A 14,869-nucleotide genomic window follows, 5' to 3' on the forward strand; every position below is an offset into this window, starting at 1 on the left:
CAATCCCTTAAAAATATATTATATTTTAAACAAAATAGTGATTTAGTTATTTCCTAATTTTAAGGACTTTAAAATTAGCAAAGAATTTGATTGTTAAATCTTTCCTTATTTAAATATGTATTTCTTTGTATAACGATATTAAAAACATTAAATCTCCTCTTATATATAAACTACTTATATTTAGGAGTTTAACACTAAGGAATTTGCTACTTTTATTTTCAAACAAAGTTCAACGTTAAAGTCTTTATGAATAGAAACAAGCTTAAAGCCTACGAACACCAAATTATGGCTTCTAAAAATCCTACAAAATCCGGTGACTTTGTGTTCACCCACATACAAAATTCACCAAAGGAAAACTTTTTCTTTTTCCATTGATTCCACCAAATGATTCAAAGTAATTTTTCATATCTTAAATTATTTGTATTAATTTATAAATCTTTGAGAAATTGAGATAAAAAGCATATGGAGTAACAAAATATCCATTATTTTAGATTTAATATTAGTGCACATAAATAATAACATTTTTCAAAAGATATAATTAAAGGATATTCTTTTTAAATTCACGCAGAATCGATAGATCAAATCCTTATGTAAAATTGAACGATCTTTTAACCTTAAAAACAAGCACTCATTCTTTAATATTTGTACAAAAAGTAAGTACATATTCGACTCTTTAATTCAATATCAAATTTTGAAAAAACTTAATTAATAAAAGGATACTTTGTATACGGTCAAAATCGGGATGCCCCTTTTTGTTCAACTGACCGAGGCCGGAACGTGGTAGATCAAGTTCGGACCTCGATTTTTATCTATGGTGCGGGGTTAAGTTATCGAGACCATGGGACCGATTAAGTTCGAGGTTGCCCAAGATTGAGATAAAATAAGATGGAGATCGAAGCTAAGTCGAGTAACAGAAAACCGAGATATCCGGGATCGGCTAAGGATCGTGGTGAGAATCTCGGCACAAATCAAGTCAAGACCGGTTGTTCAGCCAATCATGGGATTTCCTTCCGTAATTAGATTATACCGTAATTAGGATTCCTCTACTATATAAAGAGGAGTTCCAATCATTTGTAAACGACCTTACATTCACGAATATCTCAACAATATAATATTTCTTTCTTTTGTTTATCAACTTGCTGCTCTTTAGCTGTTCTTACTCTGCCAAGCTCGATGGTTCATCAGCCCGAGGGCACTGTCCAAACGTTGGTTTACTTTAGATTATTGTCAATTCGCATCACTTATTTTTACGTTTATCAATTGGTATTAGGTGAAATCACGTATCCTTAATACCACATTATAAGTTTAATTGTTATCCAATTTTTAAAGTAAACAGTTTGGCGCCCACCGTGGGGCTAAGGATAATAGTGATTGCGTGGTATTAATTCTCATAACACACACTACTTTATGCTTGTTCTTGTGAGTGTTTTTGATTTCAGGATCAACATGTCAAACTCGCAAGCAGTACCCACTCACGTCGACCACGGCCTCAGTTTCCATGGAGGAAACGACAACGTAGCCGCCCCAAGGATCGAAGTACCTCAGGCTGGCCTCAAGGGAGTACCAATTGCATATCCCGTCGATGTCAGTTCACATGTCGCCCTGAATGCAAATCTGGGCGTTGATCCCGAAGATAGCGTATGTAGGGAAGTTCGATCAGGTGGTCGAGGTACGCAGGGCGGAGAAGACGGTGGAGTCAGCCTCCAATTGATATTTGAAATGCTACAGGCTCAGCAAGCCGCTATAGCGCAACTACAGAATCAGCACCGAGCACCAAGTGGGATCGAAATAGAACCCGAACCAGAAGTTGTTCATAGGGCCGAACCTATACCGGAGAGATCGAACATTAATGTCTCGGGGACTGACCCTGCCATTATGAAAATACTTGAGGAGCTCACTAAGCGGATTGAATCAGGGGAAAGAAAATCGAGACAAATGATAAAAATGTAGAAACATACAACTCCTGGGTTGACCAAATACCGGGGGCACCACCGATTCTAAAGGGTTTGGATCCGAAGAAGTTCGTGCAGAAGCCTTTCCCTCCAAGTGCGGCTCCGAAGCCCATCCCGAAGAAATTCCGCATGCCAGAAATTCCCAAATACAATGGGACCACTGACCCTAATGAGCATGTTACTTCTTCTACGTGCGCTGTTAAGGGAAATGACTTGGAAGATGACGAGATTGAATCCATGTTGTTGAAGAAATTCGGAGAAAAATTTACCAACTAATTCTAGTGATTCATTTGCTATGCTTGCAGATTCTTTTGTGAAGGCGCACGCTGGAGCCATTAAGGTTGCAACTAGAAAGTCGGACCTATTCAAGGTAAGGCAAAAAGATAACGAGATGCTCAGGGAATTCGTATCTCGATTTCAAATGGAAAAGATGGATCTGCCATTGGTCACCGACGACTGGGATGTTCAAGCCTTCACTCAAGGTCTCAACAAACAAAATTCCATAGCTTCACAGCAGTTGAAGCAAAGTTTGATCGAGTACCCGGCTGCACTTGGGCCGACATACATAATCGATATCAGTCGAAGATCAGGGTCGAGGATTATCAACTGGGGACCCCTTTCGGGTCCGTTTATCCTAACAGGCCCATGGATAGGATCAAAAGGGACATCATTCGAGAGCCAAGGTCGAATAGAGATCGGTATCAACCGTACAATGGAGACCGCAGAAGCAGCGGGTCTGAGCAAAGCTTCGCACGAAATGAGAGGAGAAGTGATTTAGGTCAAAGTTCACGGGGACTTGATACTGAGGGAGATAGCGTTAAATATCCAAAATCCGGATGAAGGTACGACCCCGTTCCAATTCTTTCTATTTTTTCGACTAACACTTGCAGGCTATCGACAAGGATCGGCACAAAGCTTTGGATCTTAAAGCACGCGTTGCACTCTTTTTCCCTTAGACTGATTTTTTTTTTCTAAATGGGTTTTTCCGGCGAGGTTTTTAACGAGGCAACCATTGTTCGTGCTAACTTAGAGCAATTCAACAATATCCGAGGTTTCCTATAATAAGCCTCGAGTATTGGGGGAATTACCCTCGGATGTCTACTTTGTTGCAAGGAAATTACTTTGTGGCAGCGGGGTCTCGATAGAAAAATGTTGTAAGGGTGAAACAGTCAAATGAACTGTGCCCATATAGGTTACTCGAGCCCTAACATCAAACATGCACGCATGTATAATCATCTATTGAGAGAAGTATTTTTCCTTGCCGATATCTCGTGCCTTTAGAAAAATTTCCTACTTCATACTCTTGATCAATTGTGTAAACAGGCTTAAAGGCCAATCATGACGGAAGTTTGAACAACTAACCCCACGCTTGAGGACTGCCATCCGCAAAACAAACGAAATCGAACTACTAACATTTTGAGACATAAGACCTTAAAGGCGACCCTCGATTTTACAGGTCACGGCCACCCCACTCGGGGACTAACACTTCGCGCAAGCTCGAAGTAAAAATAAGCCCAAAGGGCAGGTTCCGAACTAAACAGGCTACGGCCAAATTAACGCGGATTGGAGACGTCCGAAATCGGTAACAAGACAAAGGCCTAAGGTCTAACTTCTACTTTGAGTTCGAGCAAGTCCTCACTCGATCATAAAAGCCCAAGGGCTATCATAACCCGAGTTCGAGCAAACTCTCACTCGGGGACTATCTATAAATCCAAAGGGCTAACTTTACTTCGAGTTCGAGCAAATCCTCACTCGACTATAAGGCCTAAGGGCAACTTCTACTTCGATTTCGAGCAAGTCCTCACTCGATCATAAAAGCCCAAGGGCTATCTTAACCCGAGTTCGAGCAAACTCTCACACGGGGACTATCTATAAAGCCTAAGGGCTAACATTACTTCGAGTTCGAGAAAATCCTCACTCGCAATAAGGCCTAAGGGCTAACTTCTACTTCGAGTTCGAGCAAGTCCTCACTCGATCATAAAAGCCCAAGGGCTATCTTAACCCGAGTTCGAGCAAACTCTCACTCGGGGACGATCTATAAAGCCTAAGGGCTAACTTTACTTCGAGTTCGAGCAAATCCTCACTTGACTATAAGGCCTAAGGGCTACTTCTACTTCGAGTTCGAGCAAGTCCTCACTCGATCATAAAAGCCCAAGGGCTATCTTAACCCGAGTTCGAGCAAACTCTCACTCGGGGACTATCTATAAAGCCTAAGGGCTAATTTTACTTCGAGTTCGAGAAAATCCTCACTCGACTATAAAGCCTAAGGGCTAACTTCAGTTCGAGTTCGATCAAGTCCTCACTCGATCATAAAATCCCAAGGTCTATCTTAAACCGAGTTCGAGCAAATCTCACCCGGGGACTACCTATAAAGCCTAAGGGCTAACTTTATTTCGAGTTCGAGCGAATCCTCACTCGACTGTTAAGCCTAAGAGCTACTCAAACTCTAGTTCAAATGGTCATTCAGGGTCCATCGATCTCGGTCAAAAGATCAAAGCCCCAAGCATGGGTTTTTTTCGAGGGCCTCCCTCCGAGACTGACACTTGGCGCGCTCGACAACCTCATTTGCTCGAACCTGAGCAATTTCCTTTTGCGGAAATTTTAGATGTTTTGGCCATTTTGTTTTTGTGAGCAAGGAAGAATAGAGATTGGAATATTTGGTGCTTTGAGAAGATCAAGCAAAGGAACTCAGACTCAATTCGTTTCTTGTCATTACACTCCAAAAAACGAGGGGACTATCTGTATACGGTCAAAACGGGATGCCCCCTTTTGTTCGACTGACAGAGACCGGAACGTAATAGATCAAGTTCGGACCATGATTCTTATCTATGGCGCGAGGTTAAGTTATCGAGACCCTGGGACCGATTAAGTTCGAGGTCGCCCAAGATCGAGATCAAATAAGATGGAGATCGAAGCTAAGTCGAGTATATTTGGGATCGGCCATGGATAGTGGCGAGAATCTCGACACGAATCAAGTCAAGACCGGTTGTTCAACCAATCATGAGATTTCCTTCCGTAATTAAAGTTATACCATAATTAGGATTCCTCTACTATATAAAGAGGAGTTCCAATCATTTGTAAACGACCTTACATTGACGAATATCTCAGCAATATAATATTTCTTTCTTTTTTTATCAACTTGCTGCTCTTTAGCTGTTCTTACTCTGCCAAGCTCGAGGGTTCATTAGCCCGAGGGCACTGTCCAAACGCTGGTTTGCTTTATATTATTGTCAATTTGCATCATTTATCTTTACGTTTATCAATTGGTATTAGGTGAAATCACGTATCCTTAAAACCACATTATAAGTTTATTTGTTATCCAAGTTTTAGGGTAAACATACTTAATATTTGCACGTCAAATTCAAATGATACATCTAATTTTTGAGGAAACAAAGATATTATTATTACATCCTTATAATTCAGTAACGTAATCGGAGGCACCGAAACTGAAGTCCAAAATTGCCACCATTTACTTTTAAACTATAAAATAATAAATGGAACTATAAATTGCTCGTCAATCGGTAATTGTAAAACTCATTATCATTAATTAAAGTTTATGCATTAAATTTTGAATTGTATATAAATTTTTAATATTACACATATTATACGAATTGTTTTCTTATTTAAATTATGTAAATTTTTATTTTATAACTCAAACATAATTTTAATAGAATATTTATATTTTTATTTTAAATATATTTATACATCGAGATGTGGTACATGTGCAAAACCCGTACCCTAAGACTAGTTTAACTAAAACTTGGAGTTAGGTTTCAGTGTCAGCCCCCAATGAGTAAGTTTAGAAGGGTTCGGTTATGACCAGAAAAAGGGAAATTAAAGACAAAAATGGATTTGTTTCGTCTTGACCTAACAACTGCGAATGGGACATTTTTGCTTACCAAGCTGGATTGCTGTGTACAAAAAGCCTCACGTCCCTGTGAGAGAGGGCCATTTTGATAATTGCGACACTTGAGGGGGTATTATTGGAAGAGCAAATAGTTTCCATTGACGTGATTCTCTTCACTTCGATTAATGGATTCCCTTTTAAATCCTTCAAAGATCCTTCTCTCTTTTTTTTTCCAGCCCCACGCGGCCACGCTCAGCCCCTGGCGCAACCCAGTTTAGTTTTAATCCGCTGTATTAATATTAACAACTAGACTAATTTTTTACATTAATTACAAATTACAAATTAAATAATTCTTGAATGCACTTTGTCAAAATGTGCGCAACTTGACACATAATGTACCCACCCTCAAATATTTTTTTTGGTTGGTGGGATAAGGGATTATAATTATGAGATAAATAATAAAATTATTTAGTTCGTACAATATTTGATTTTGGTACTAGTGATTTTCAAATTATTTATACCACAATTGTGGTATTATGTTTATTCATACGTTGGGATAACAATTCAGATATTACTAATTTAGGGATAAAACAATAAAATTATACATTTACCCATTTCCAAAGCTTTTTTTCTTCAAAGTTTTTGAAGAAAGACAAGACTAAAATTGAAATAAACGTTTATTTTTAATTTCAAACCAAACATGTGTTTTAAATTATATCTCATATATCTCATTTTTTGTCTAACAAATTAAATATATTTATTAAATAATCTCATTATTATTTAACCATCATTATAACCAAGGAATAATTTATATTTACACTTACTTCAACTAATATTGTTATTTTTTCCATATTCTATTTTTTTGGTTGTCTTTTTCAGTGTCATTCAAGGGTTTTGGTTCTTGAGTGCCATATTTATATACAGTAGATTTTTGTATCTCTTCCTCGGAACCTTTCTCCCATATCACTATCTTCTTCAACGCCCCAACCTTATCGCTCTTTTCTTTTTCTCTTTCTTTCTGTTATTAACCTGTTAAAGGCTCAAATATATAGATTATTTCTTGGACTTGTAGAGAGAGTGAGTCTTAATGGAAGCTCTTCTACAAACAAAAGGGCTTCTTTCTCTACCTTCAAAACCCAGAACCAGAGCATTTTACCCTTTACCTCAAGGGGGTTTAAGGTACAGATTCAATTCTGTTAATTCTCTTAAACCTAAACCCCTTGAAGGATTATCTCTATCTTTATCTTCTGATGGGTTCCAAAAATTTCAAGGCTTTGCTAAAAAGCCACAATTGATTAGTCAAAAGAACAGATTTTTTCCAGTTTGTAAAGCAGAGGCTGCAGCTGCAGCTGATGGGGTGCCACTTTTGGGAGAAAATGAGTCACCTAAATTCATGGGAATTGAGCTTGTGACACTCAAGAAAATTATTCCACTTGGGCTTATGTTCTTTTGTATTTTGTTTAATTACACAATCTTGAGAGATACTAAGGATGTTTTGGTTGTAACAGCTAAAGGGTCAAGTGCTGAGATTATACCTTTCTTGAAAACATGGGTGAATTTGCCTATGGCTGTAGGCTTTATGCTGTTGTACACAAAGTTGGCTAATGTGTTGTCAAAGCAGGCTCTTTTTTATACTGTGATCCTTCCCTTTATTGCTTTCTTTGGGGCATTTGGGTTTGTTTTGTATCCCCTTAGCAATTACTTTCACCCCACAGCTCTTGCTGATCAACTTCTAAATGTTCTGGGTCCAAGGTTTCTTGGACCAATTGCTATATTGAGGATCTGGAGTTTCTGTTTGTTCTATGTCATGGCTGAACTTTGGGGAAGTGTGGTGGTTTCAGTTCTATTTTGGGGGTTTGCTAATCAGGTAAATATATGTTCATCCTCATCCTTTCATGGATCCTTTTTAGAATTAATTACTATTCCAGCTTGGGTGTCATAACTTGGTATATTCCATTTATATGCTGTTTGCCTGAATTTTGAGACTCCTAATGTCTTTTTTAGTCTAGGATAGTAAATAGATTTCATGCAAATTGCACACTGAGCTTTTGGTATAGGTGTCCCGGGACTAATAATCTACGAAGAAAGGAGGGGAAAGGGCATATCAACCAATGATCCTACTCCTCTTAGAAAGGGGAATGAATCATTTTTCTGCCTTTTCATTTTGTTTTAAGGCCCCATCGACGAAAGAACAAATCGGAAAGTAGTCAATTTGATGAATATTCATTTTATACAGTCTTATCTTTATCACACTTCATTTGTGCATTAGTATTTAGTAATCATTTCCAAAGTTATATGACTTAGATTCTTATATTTATTTAAGCAGTGGAAAATAGTATTTGCACTTTTCACCTCTTTGTTTATCCGATGAGTTCCTGAAACTGCTACACTTTAAGGTGATATGAACTCCCTTTGAACTGATATGCCGGGAACAGGTTAATGTTAGGGATTGGATGGTACGACATTTTTTCTTCATTATTCTCTTTTGGCAATGGGTGTTGGCTCCAGGAGTGGGGTTAGGAAGGGTGCAAGGTATGATAGCATTTACTGGTTTAAGATTTCTTTACTATGGAGTTCGCGGTTTAACTAGCTTTAAGGCTGGTTACTGGTCCAGTTATGTTGCAATTCTGCACATAATTTGCTAATGTCTCGGCTGCACTTTTTTGTCATTGCTTACATCTTGTCTAAGTTCTGTCTTTTTTGTTGTAACCAGTTGTAAAGATTCGCTAAGGTTTCAGTTTATCACCTGCTCTTTCTGTTTCCATCTGTTTGAAAGGCCAGTTATCAACTGGTGAAATCATCCGCTTATCTTGACTATCAGTGCCTTGAGCTTTATTTGGGGAAAATAGCTATGTTTGTGCTGCCATTGAATATTTTGGGATGCTTTTATTTTTGCAGATTACAACAGTTGATGAGGCTAAAAGATTCTATCCTTTATTTGGACTTGGAGCAAATGTTGCTCTTATTTTCTCTGGCCGTACAGTGAAGTACTTCTCTAACCTGAGAAAATCATTGGGTCCTGGAGTTGATGGTTGGGCCGTCTCTTTGAAAGCAATGATGAGCATTGTAGTGCTGATGGGGCTTGCAATCTGTGGCATTTACTGGTGGGTGAATCACAACGTTGCTCTACCGAACCGTAGCAAGAAGAAGAAGGTAACGAGCCACAATTTAGTATTGATTCCCTTCAAGTGGCTAGATTACACAAAAGAAAATAGTAGTCAGCAAAAGGACCCATAATTTTTTCCTATCTGATAAACTTAGCAGAGAAATTACCCCATTTATCAGTTAGTTCCAAAGAGCTGCTTGACCTCTTTGTTTACTTGATCACGGTTCAGTGATAATCTTATAAATTTCTACCTTCTCATATTAAATTATTCAAAACCACTTTCACATTAAAGGATCACGTTAACTGTATTATTAACTTTTTCTCACTATAATTTATTTTTGCAGGAGAAGCCTAACATGACCACGATGGAGAGCTTGAAATTTTTGGTCTCCTCAAAGTATATCAGGGATCTTGCAACATTAGTCGTAGCATACGGCATTAGTATCAACCTTGTTGAGGTTACTTGGAAATCGAAGCTCAAAGCTCAGGTAGATAATTACTAGGTGTTATGCGTGGTTATATATGAACTCCCGTTTATTTCTCATTTTAACATGCAGCATCTTTTTTCCAATCTGCCTTTTACCTAATTTGCAGTTCCCAAGCCCAAATGAATACTCTTCTTTCATGGGTGACTTCTCTACTGCTACTGGGATAGCAACTTTCACGATGATGCTGTTAAGCCAGTGGATATTTGACAAATATGGTTGGGGAACAGCAGCTAAAATAACACCCACGGTGTTGCTTCTTACTGGAGTTGGATTCTTCTCCCTGATTTTGTTTGGTGATCCCCTTGCCCCTGCTCTTGCCAAGTTTGGGATCACTCCTCTTCTAGCGGCTGTCTATGTGGGTGCTATGCAGAACATTTTCAGTAAGAGTGCAAAGTACAGTTTGTTTGATCCTTGCAAAGAAATGGCCTATATTCCTCTGGATGAGGACACCAAGGTATATACTAATTTACTGTGTCTAAAATTGTAGTGAATCAGTGCTCTATGGTGCTGCCTGCCAAAAGTGCTTAATTGGAATAGTCATGCCTTCATCTAGGAATTGAATGCGTTGAACATGTATATATCTGTAGCCTTTAAGAAGGGGAGCCTTGGAGCAACGGTAAAGTCGTCTCCTTGTGACCTAAGTCACGAGTTTGAGCCGTGGAATCTGCATCAGGGTAGACTGCCTACATCACACCTAGTGGTGGCAAAATAGTTCAAAGAAAATAGTTAACCACGCATATTATCCACTAAAAAATGGGTTGAATAGTAAACTTTTTAAAAACGGGTCAAATATGGATAAGAACCATATTATCCATTTAGAAAATGGATAACGAATGGGTCTAACTTTTACATTTGTAAAGCCTCAAATTGGGAGTTCCTCAAGTTAGAGAGACTAAGAATTCTCCCAAAAGTGATCATATGCAAGAAGTCATAAATAATATGGTTACCCATATTATCCCCGGTTAACTCGTTTTTTATCCGTATTAAATATGAGTCGGGTCGGATAATTTATCAGTTTTTCATTACCCGTTTTCGCCCCGAACCATATCCGCCCCGCCCGTTTGCCGCTCCTAATCACACCCCTTAGGGTGTGACCCTTCTCCTGATCCTGCTCAAATGCGGGATGCTTCGTGCACTGGGCTACCCTTTTATATCTGTAGCCGTTAAATAATTGACGAGCACATATATTTATGATGGTATTTGTGACCGACAAATACCTCTGTCCGAACTTTTATGACTGGAAAATCGTGATGTTATTTGGCAGCCAGTTGTTTCCTGAAAATTAAGCTCAAGCATTTTTCTTATAACAGGTTAAAGGGAAGGCAGCAATTGATGTTGTCTGCAATCCATTGGGAAAATCTGGAGGAGCCTTGATACAACAATTCATGATTTTGACTTTTGGTTCGCTTGCCAACTCAACTCCCTACCTCGGAGGTGTGCTACTAGTAATTGTACTTGGATGGTTGGGAGCAGCCAGGTCCTTAGACGGCCAATTCACTGCATTGCGTCGTGAGGAAGAGCTCGAGAAGGAAATGGAGAGAGGAGCAGTGAAGATCCCTGTTGTGTCACAAGAAGAAAGTGGAAATGGTTCTCTTACAAGTGACTCGTCGTCACTGAACCCTACGGGAGGTGACTCAGCCGGTGCTTCAGCTGAACCTTCCTCCCCAAGAAATGTGTAATTTTGCTGTTATATCACCCTGCAAAGCAGGAGGAATATGAAATCAAAATAGCAGATGCATGTCGATTGCAGGTTCAACTATGCAATGAAGTTTCGAAAAAATTTCTTGGTTGTAGGAATTTGTTCTTACTTACTCGATAGAAATAAATACACGAATAGAAGGACAAGAATGTCACTGACTTGGCTGCCCTTAGATGTTGTAAGCTTATTGGAGTAGTTCCAATCATTCAGCTTTATAGCTCTCATGATATGAAAATGCTATTTGCTGCTGACTTGCTGTGTAGTGAACACTTCGAGAAGAACCTTCGACAGACGTGTGGAAAGAAAAGCAGGATATTTCTGTGCAAACGCTTCTACATGTTCATTCTTAGGGGTCGTTTGGTAGGATGCATTAGATAAAATAATGCATGCATTAACTTTGTTGTGTATTAATAATACCTTATTTGGTAGACATTTTGAACCTATGTATTGGTTATGCAAGCATTAGTTATACATCCTATTTGGTATTATCCTATGCATAACTAATGCATAGAAAACCATGGTATTAGCAATGCAATGGGTTTTAATGCATGCATTAGCTTAGTTAGTGATAAAATTGTCCTTCAAAATTTATGCTTGATTACAATATGCTAGTTATTATATTAATGCAAGTTTAAAATAATCCAAATAGTGAGAAATAAAATTATATCTTAGTAAAATAATAAATACTAAATACTTGGCATATATTTTTTTTATAAATAAATATTTAGTTCTATATTGCAATATATGTAGACAAATCAAATAATTTTTTGAAACTTTTCATATAAAAATATTTCCCAACATATGTTTCTTATAAAAAGTTAGAGTGATGAGCGATGGACTGGTTTTGAGGGCATTTTTGTAAACAAGCAATTCTTTTAAAAATTGTGCAATGCTTTAATATGTCAAACCAAACAATGGATAAGAAATATGCCAGCATAACTAATGCAAGCATAACTAATACCGGCATTACTAATATACTCTATTCTCCATTATTCTTATGCACCCTACCAAACGACCCCTTAGTCTGAAACGTTTAGTGCTGGTTTTGCTTTTGGTTAGCCTTCATTTCGACTTTGCATGTTCTGATTAAGCCTCTTGACCAGGAGGCTTTACATGTTCTACGTAACTGATAAAGTTGTTGCCATGGGACCAAAAGGTCATGGGTTCAAACTGTGGAAACAGACTCTTGCAGAAATGCAGGGTAAGACTGTATACAATAGATCTTTGTGATCTGGCTCTTTCTCGGATCTCGTGCATAGTGGGAGCTTAGTACACTGGGCTGTTCTTTTATGTTCTGATTAAGCAACGGTCTGATAAAATTAAAGAACTTTTCAAGAAATTGTATAGCAGGATTAACATCCAATTTTACTGCTGCTCTTGTAAGTTTAGTCGCATCGGTAAATTTGTGAGAAGATATCAAGTGAACTAACTAGAAACTTCCTTTCCCTTTATAAACTAGAACTAAAACCAGAATACTTGTGAGAAGATAACAACTTGAACCAACTTCCCTTGTCAAAACTACTTAAAAATTTGATGAATTATGGTCCCAAAAAGAAAAGCATAAAACCCAATATTTCAGTCACATGTTCAAAACTGTTCGTTCAAAATACAGATTGGAACTATCGTATAATCCTAAATGAGGCAGACCGTAGATACCTCCACTAATACTGTTTGATCATTGTCCATTCGTTCCTCATAGCTCTCAATTTTCTCACATCATACTTACTCCGTTTCATTTTAGATGAGGTAGTTTGACTCGACACATAATTTAAAAAAAAAAAACTTTTGAAATTTATGGTCTTAAAAGCTTAAAAGGTAAAAGCTTTGTGGGGTCATGATATTTTGTGATTATAAAAGCTTATCATTAAGGGTAAAATGGGTAAAATGAAGAGTTTAAAGTTGAACTATTTCCAAATTTAAAAATATGTTATTTATTTTGAAACAGACTAAAAAAAGGAAAGTATCTCATTTAATTTGAAACGGAGGGAATATTAATTATCAAGTGCAGCCCCACTTATTATTGCCGCACTACTCTTCCCATCACTATAATCTTTGTTTTGCACATTATATCCAATTTCCAGTGAGCAAGACAGAAAGAAATAAAGAAGCCAATAGTGTGGGGATAGCTAAGGAAGACAGGTAAATTTAATGCAAATATTCCGTTGGGTAGTGACATATCATGGCTTCTTCTATGCTGCATAGAGAACAAAATTCATAAAACTCTCACATGAGAAAGGAAAATGACATGAACCTATGTATCTATTTCTTTTGAATAACCATCTCCCTCTCTCTCTCTTGGTTTCATTATACATGACATAGTTTATTGGATATGGAATTTAAGAAACAATAGAGTTTTGGTACTTATAATTTTAACATGCTATGATATTTATGCGACTAAAAAGTATACTTCATCCGTTTCAATTTAGATGAGGTACTTTGACTCGGCATGAAGTTTAAGAAAAAAGAAGAAATCTTTTGAAACTTATGGTTTTAAAAGCTTAAGGGGTAAAAGATTTTTGGGGCCATTACATTTGTGTGGTTATAAAAACTTTTCATTAAAGGTAAAGTGCATAAAATGAAGAGTTTAAAGTTGAATTATTTCCAAATTTAGAAATGTGTCATTTATTTTGAAACAGACTAAAAAGGAAAGTACTGTTTGCTCAAAAGTTATTACATATCTTATGAGTATAAAACAATACAAATGAATCACGGGAAAATCATAGCAAATCGTAATTATCCGTTGGACCAAATGAAAGAAACGAAAATAAGTACTCAGGATTAGGGGAGAAACATTAGAAACCTTTATTGATAACATTTGTTTGGTCTGCCTCTCCATGAAGAGGTTCAGAGCCTTACAATGGTGTTTTCTCTTCCCATAAGATGGGTATATTTTTTCCTTCTCTCTCTTGTCAATAGTGGTGAAGAAGCAGCCCCCCTTTTCTAGGGTTCCCTCTCTGGGTATTTATAGCTGTGGGCTTCGTGAGCTGGCGATAAGTGGCCGTGACCACGTTGGGATCTCGCCTTTATGGTGGCGGATAGGCCATGGCCTTGTCGATCGAACCAGATGCGGGTTGAACATCGTCAATTCTGAGTGGTCGTGCCATTAATTAATCATGAATTAACTTAAAACGGGATTAGCCTCGTTAATTATCGTGGGGTCAAATTCTGACCCATACAGTTAGTCCCTCCGCTTATTGAGGTCGGGCCTTGGCCGAGCTCGATGAGCGGATTCCATTGGCTGTATTTCGAGAAACAAGGATGGAGATGTCGACTGGTGCTTCGGTCGAAGCCGAATTCTTTTTGGCGATGGCCCTTAGCCTTGTAGAGTATTAGTATCCTGTTATTGGGCTATCAAGTCATCGTTCGATCGAGGTCGAACTCTCCTCCTGGGCGAAGGCACCCTTTTAACTTACTTCGAGTGAGGTCGAGCTGCATTGTGCTCTGATCCCTACGTTTGTTTTGGAAGCATACCCGTCGGCCGTGGCGGACGGGTCGTATGTTGTGCGGCCGAGGAGAATGAGAGCACGCTTGATACGTGCTCGGCGGCGGCCTTAGCCGTTTACACGTTGGAGATGACCGTAGCCTTTCATATATTGGAGATGGCCGTAGCCTTTCATATATTGGGGATGGCCGTAGCCTTTCATATATTGGAGATGGCCGTAGGGAATGAGTATGCGCCGGGTACGTATTTGGTCACGTCCAGAATTTTGAAGGCGTACGACACATTCTTTCAACGGTTCGCAGGCCGTTAGCGATTATTCTGACGGTCGGTACGTT

The 14,869-nt window shown here is 38.3% G+C and overlaps 1 protein-coding gene across 1 annotated transcript; it reads left to right on the top strand.

Annotated features, from left to right (window-relative positions):
- On the top strand, positions 6,710–11,567 carry LOC109224042 (plastidic ATP/ADP-transporter-like). Its single transcript, XM_019388581.1, has 5 exons — positions 6,710–7,666; positions 8,698–8,952; positions 9,250–9,393; positions 9,500–9,847; positions 10,704–11,567. Exons 1-5 carry the CDS (start codon positions 6,887–6,889, stop codon positions 11,070–11,072), a joined length of 1,896 nt encoding a protein of 631 aa, XP_019244126.1. The 5' UTR covers positions 6,710–6,886; the 3' UTR covers positions 11,073–11,567.

The sequence above is a fragment of the Nicotiana attenuata genome, chromosome 3 (genome assembly GCF_001879085.1).
Source record: "Nicotiana attenuata strain UT chromosome 3, NIATTr2, whole genome shotgun sequence".
NCBI classification, from domain to species: Eukaryota; Viridiplantae; Streptophyta; class Magnoliopsida; order Solanales; family Solanaceae; genus Nicotiana; species Nicotiana attenuata.

Excerpts from the sequence above, each read along its gene's own strand:
- LOC109224042 (XM_019388581.1), top strand. The coding sequence starts at position 6,887 with ATGGAAGCTCTTCTACAAACAAAAGGGCTTCTTTCTCTACCTTCAAAA. Across the intron at positions 7,667-8,697 it reads TTTGGGGGTTTGCTAATCAG|ATTACAACAGTTGATGAGGC; the intron begins GTAAATATATGT and ends TTATTTTTGCAG. Across the intron at positions 9,394-9,499 it reads AATCGAAGCTCAAAGCTCAG|TTCCCAAGCCCAAATGAATA; the intron begins GTAGATAATTAC and ends CCTAATTTGCAG.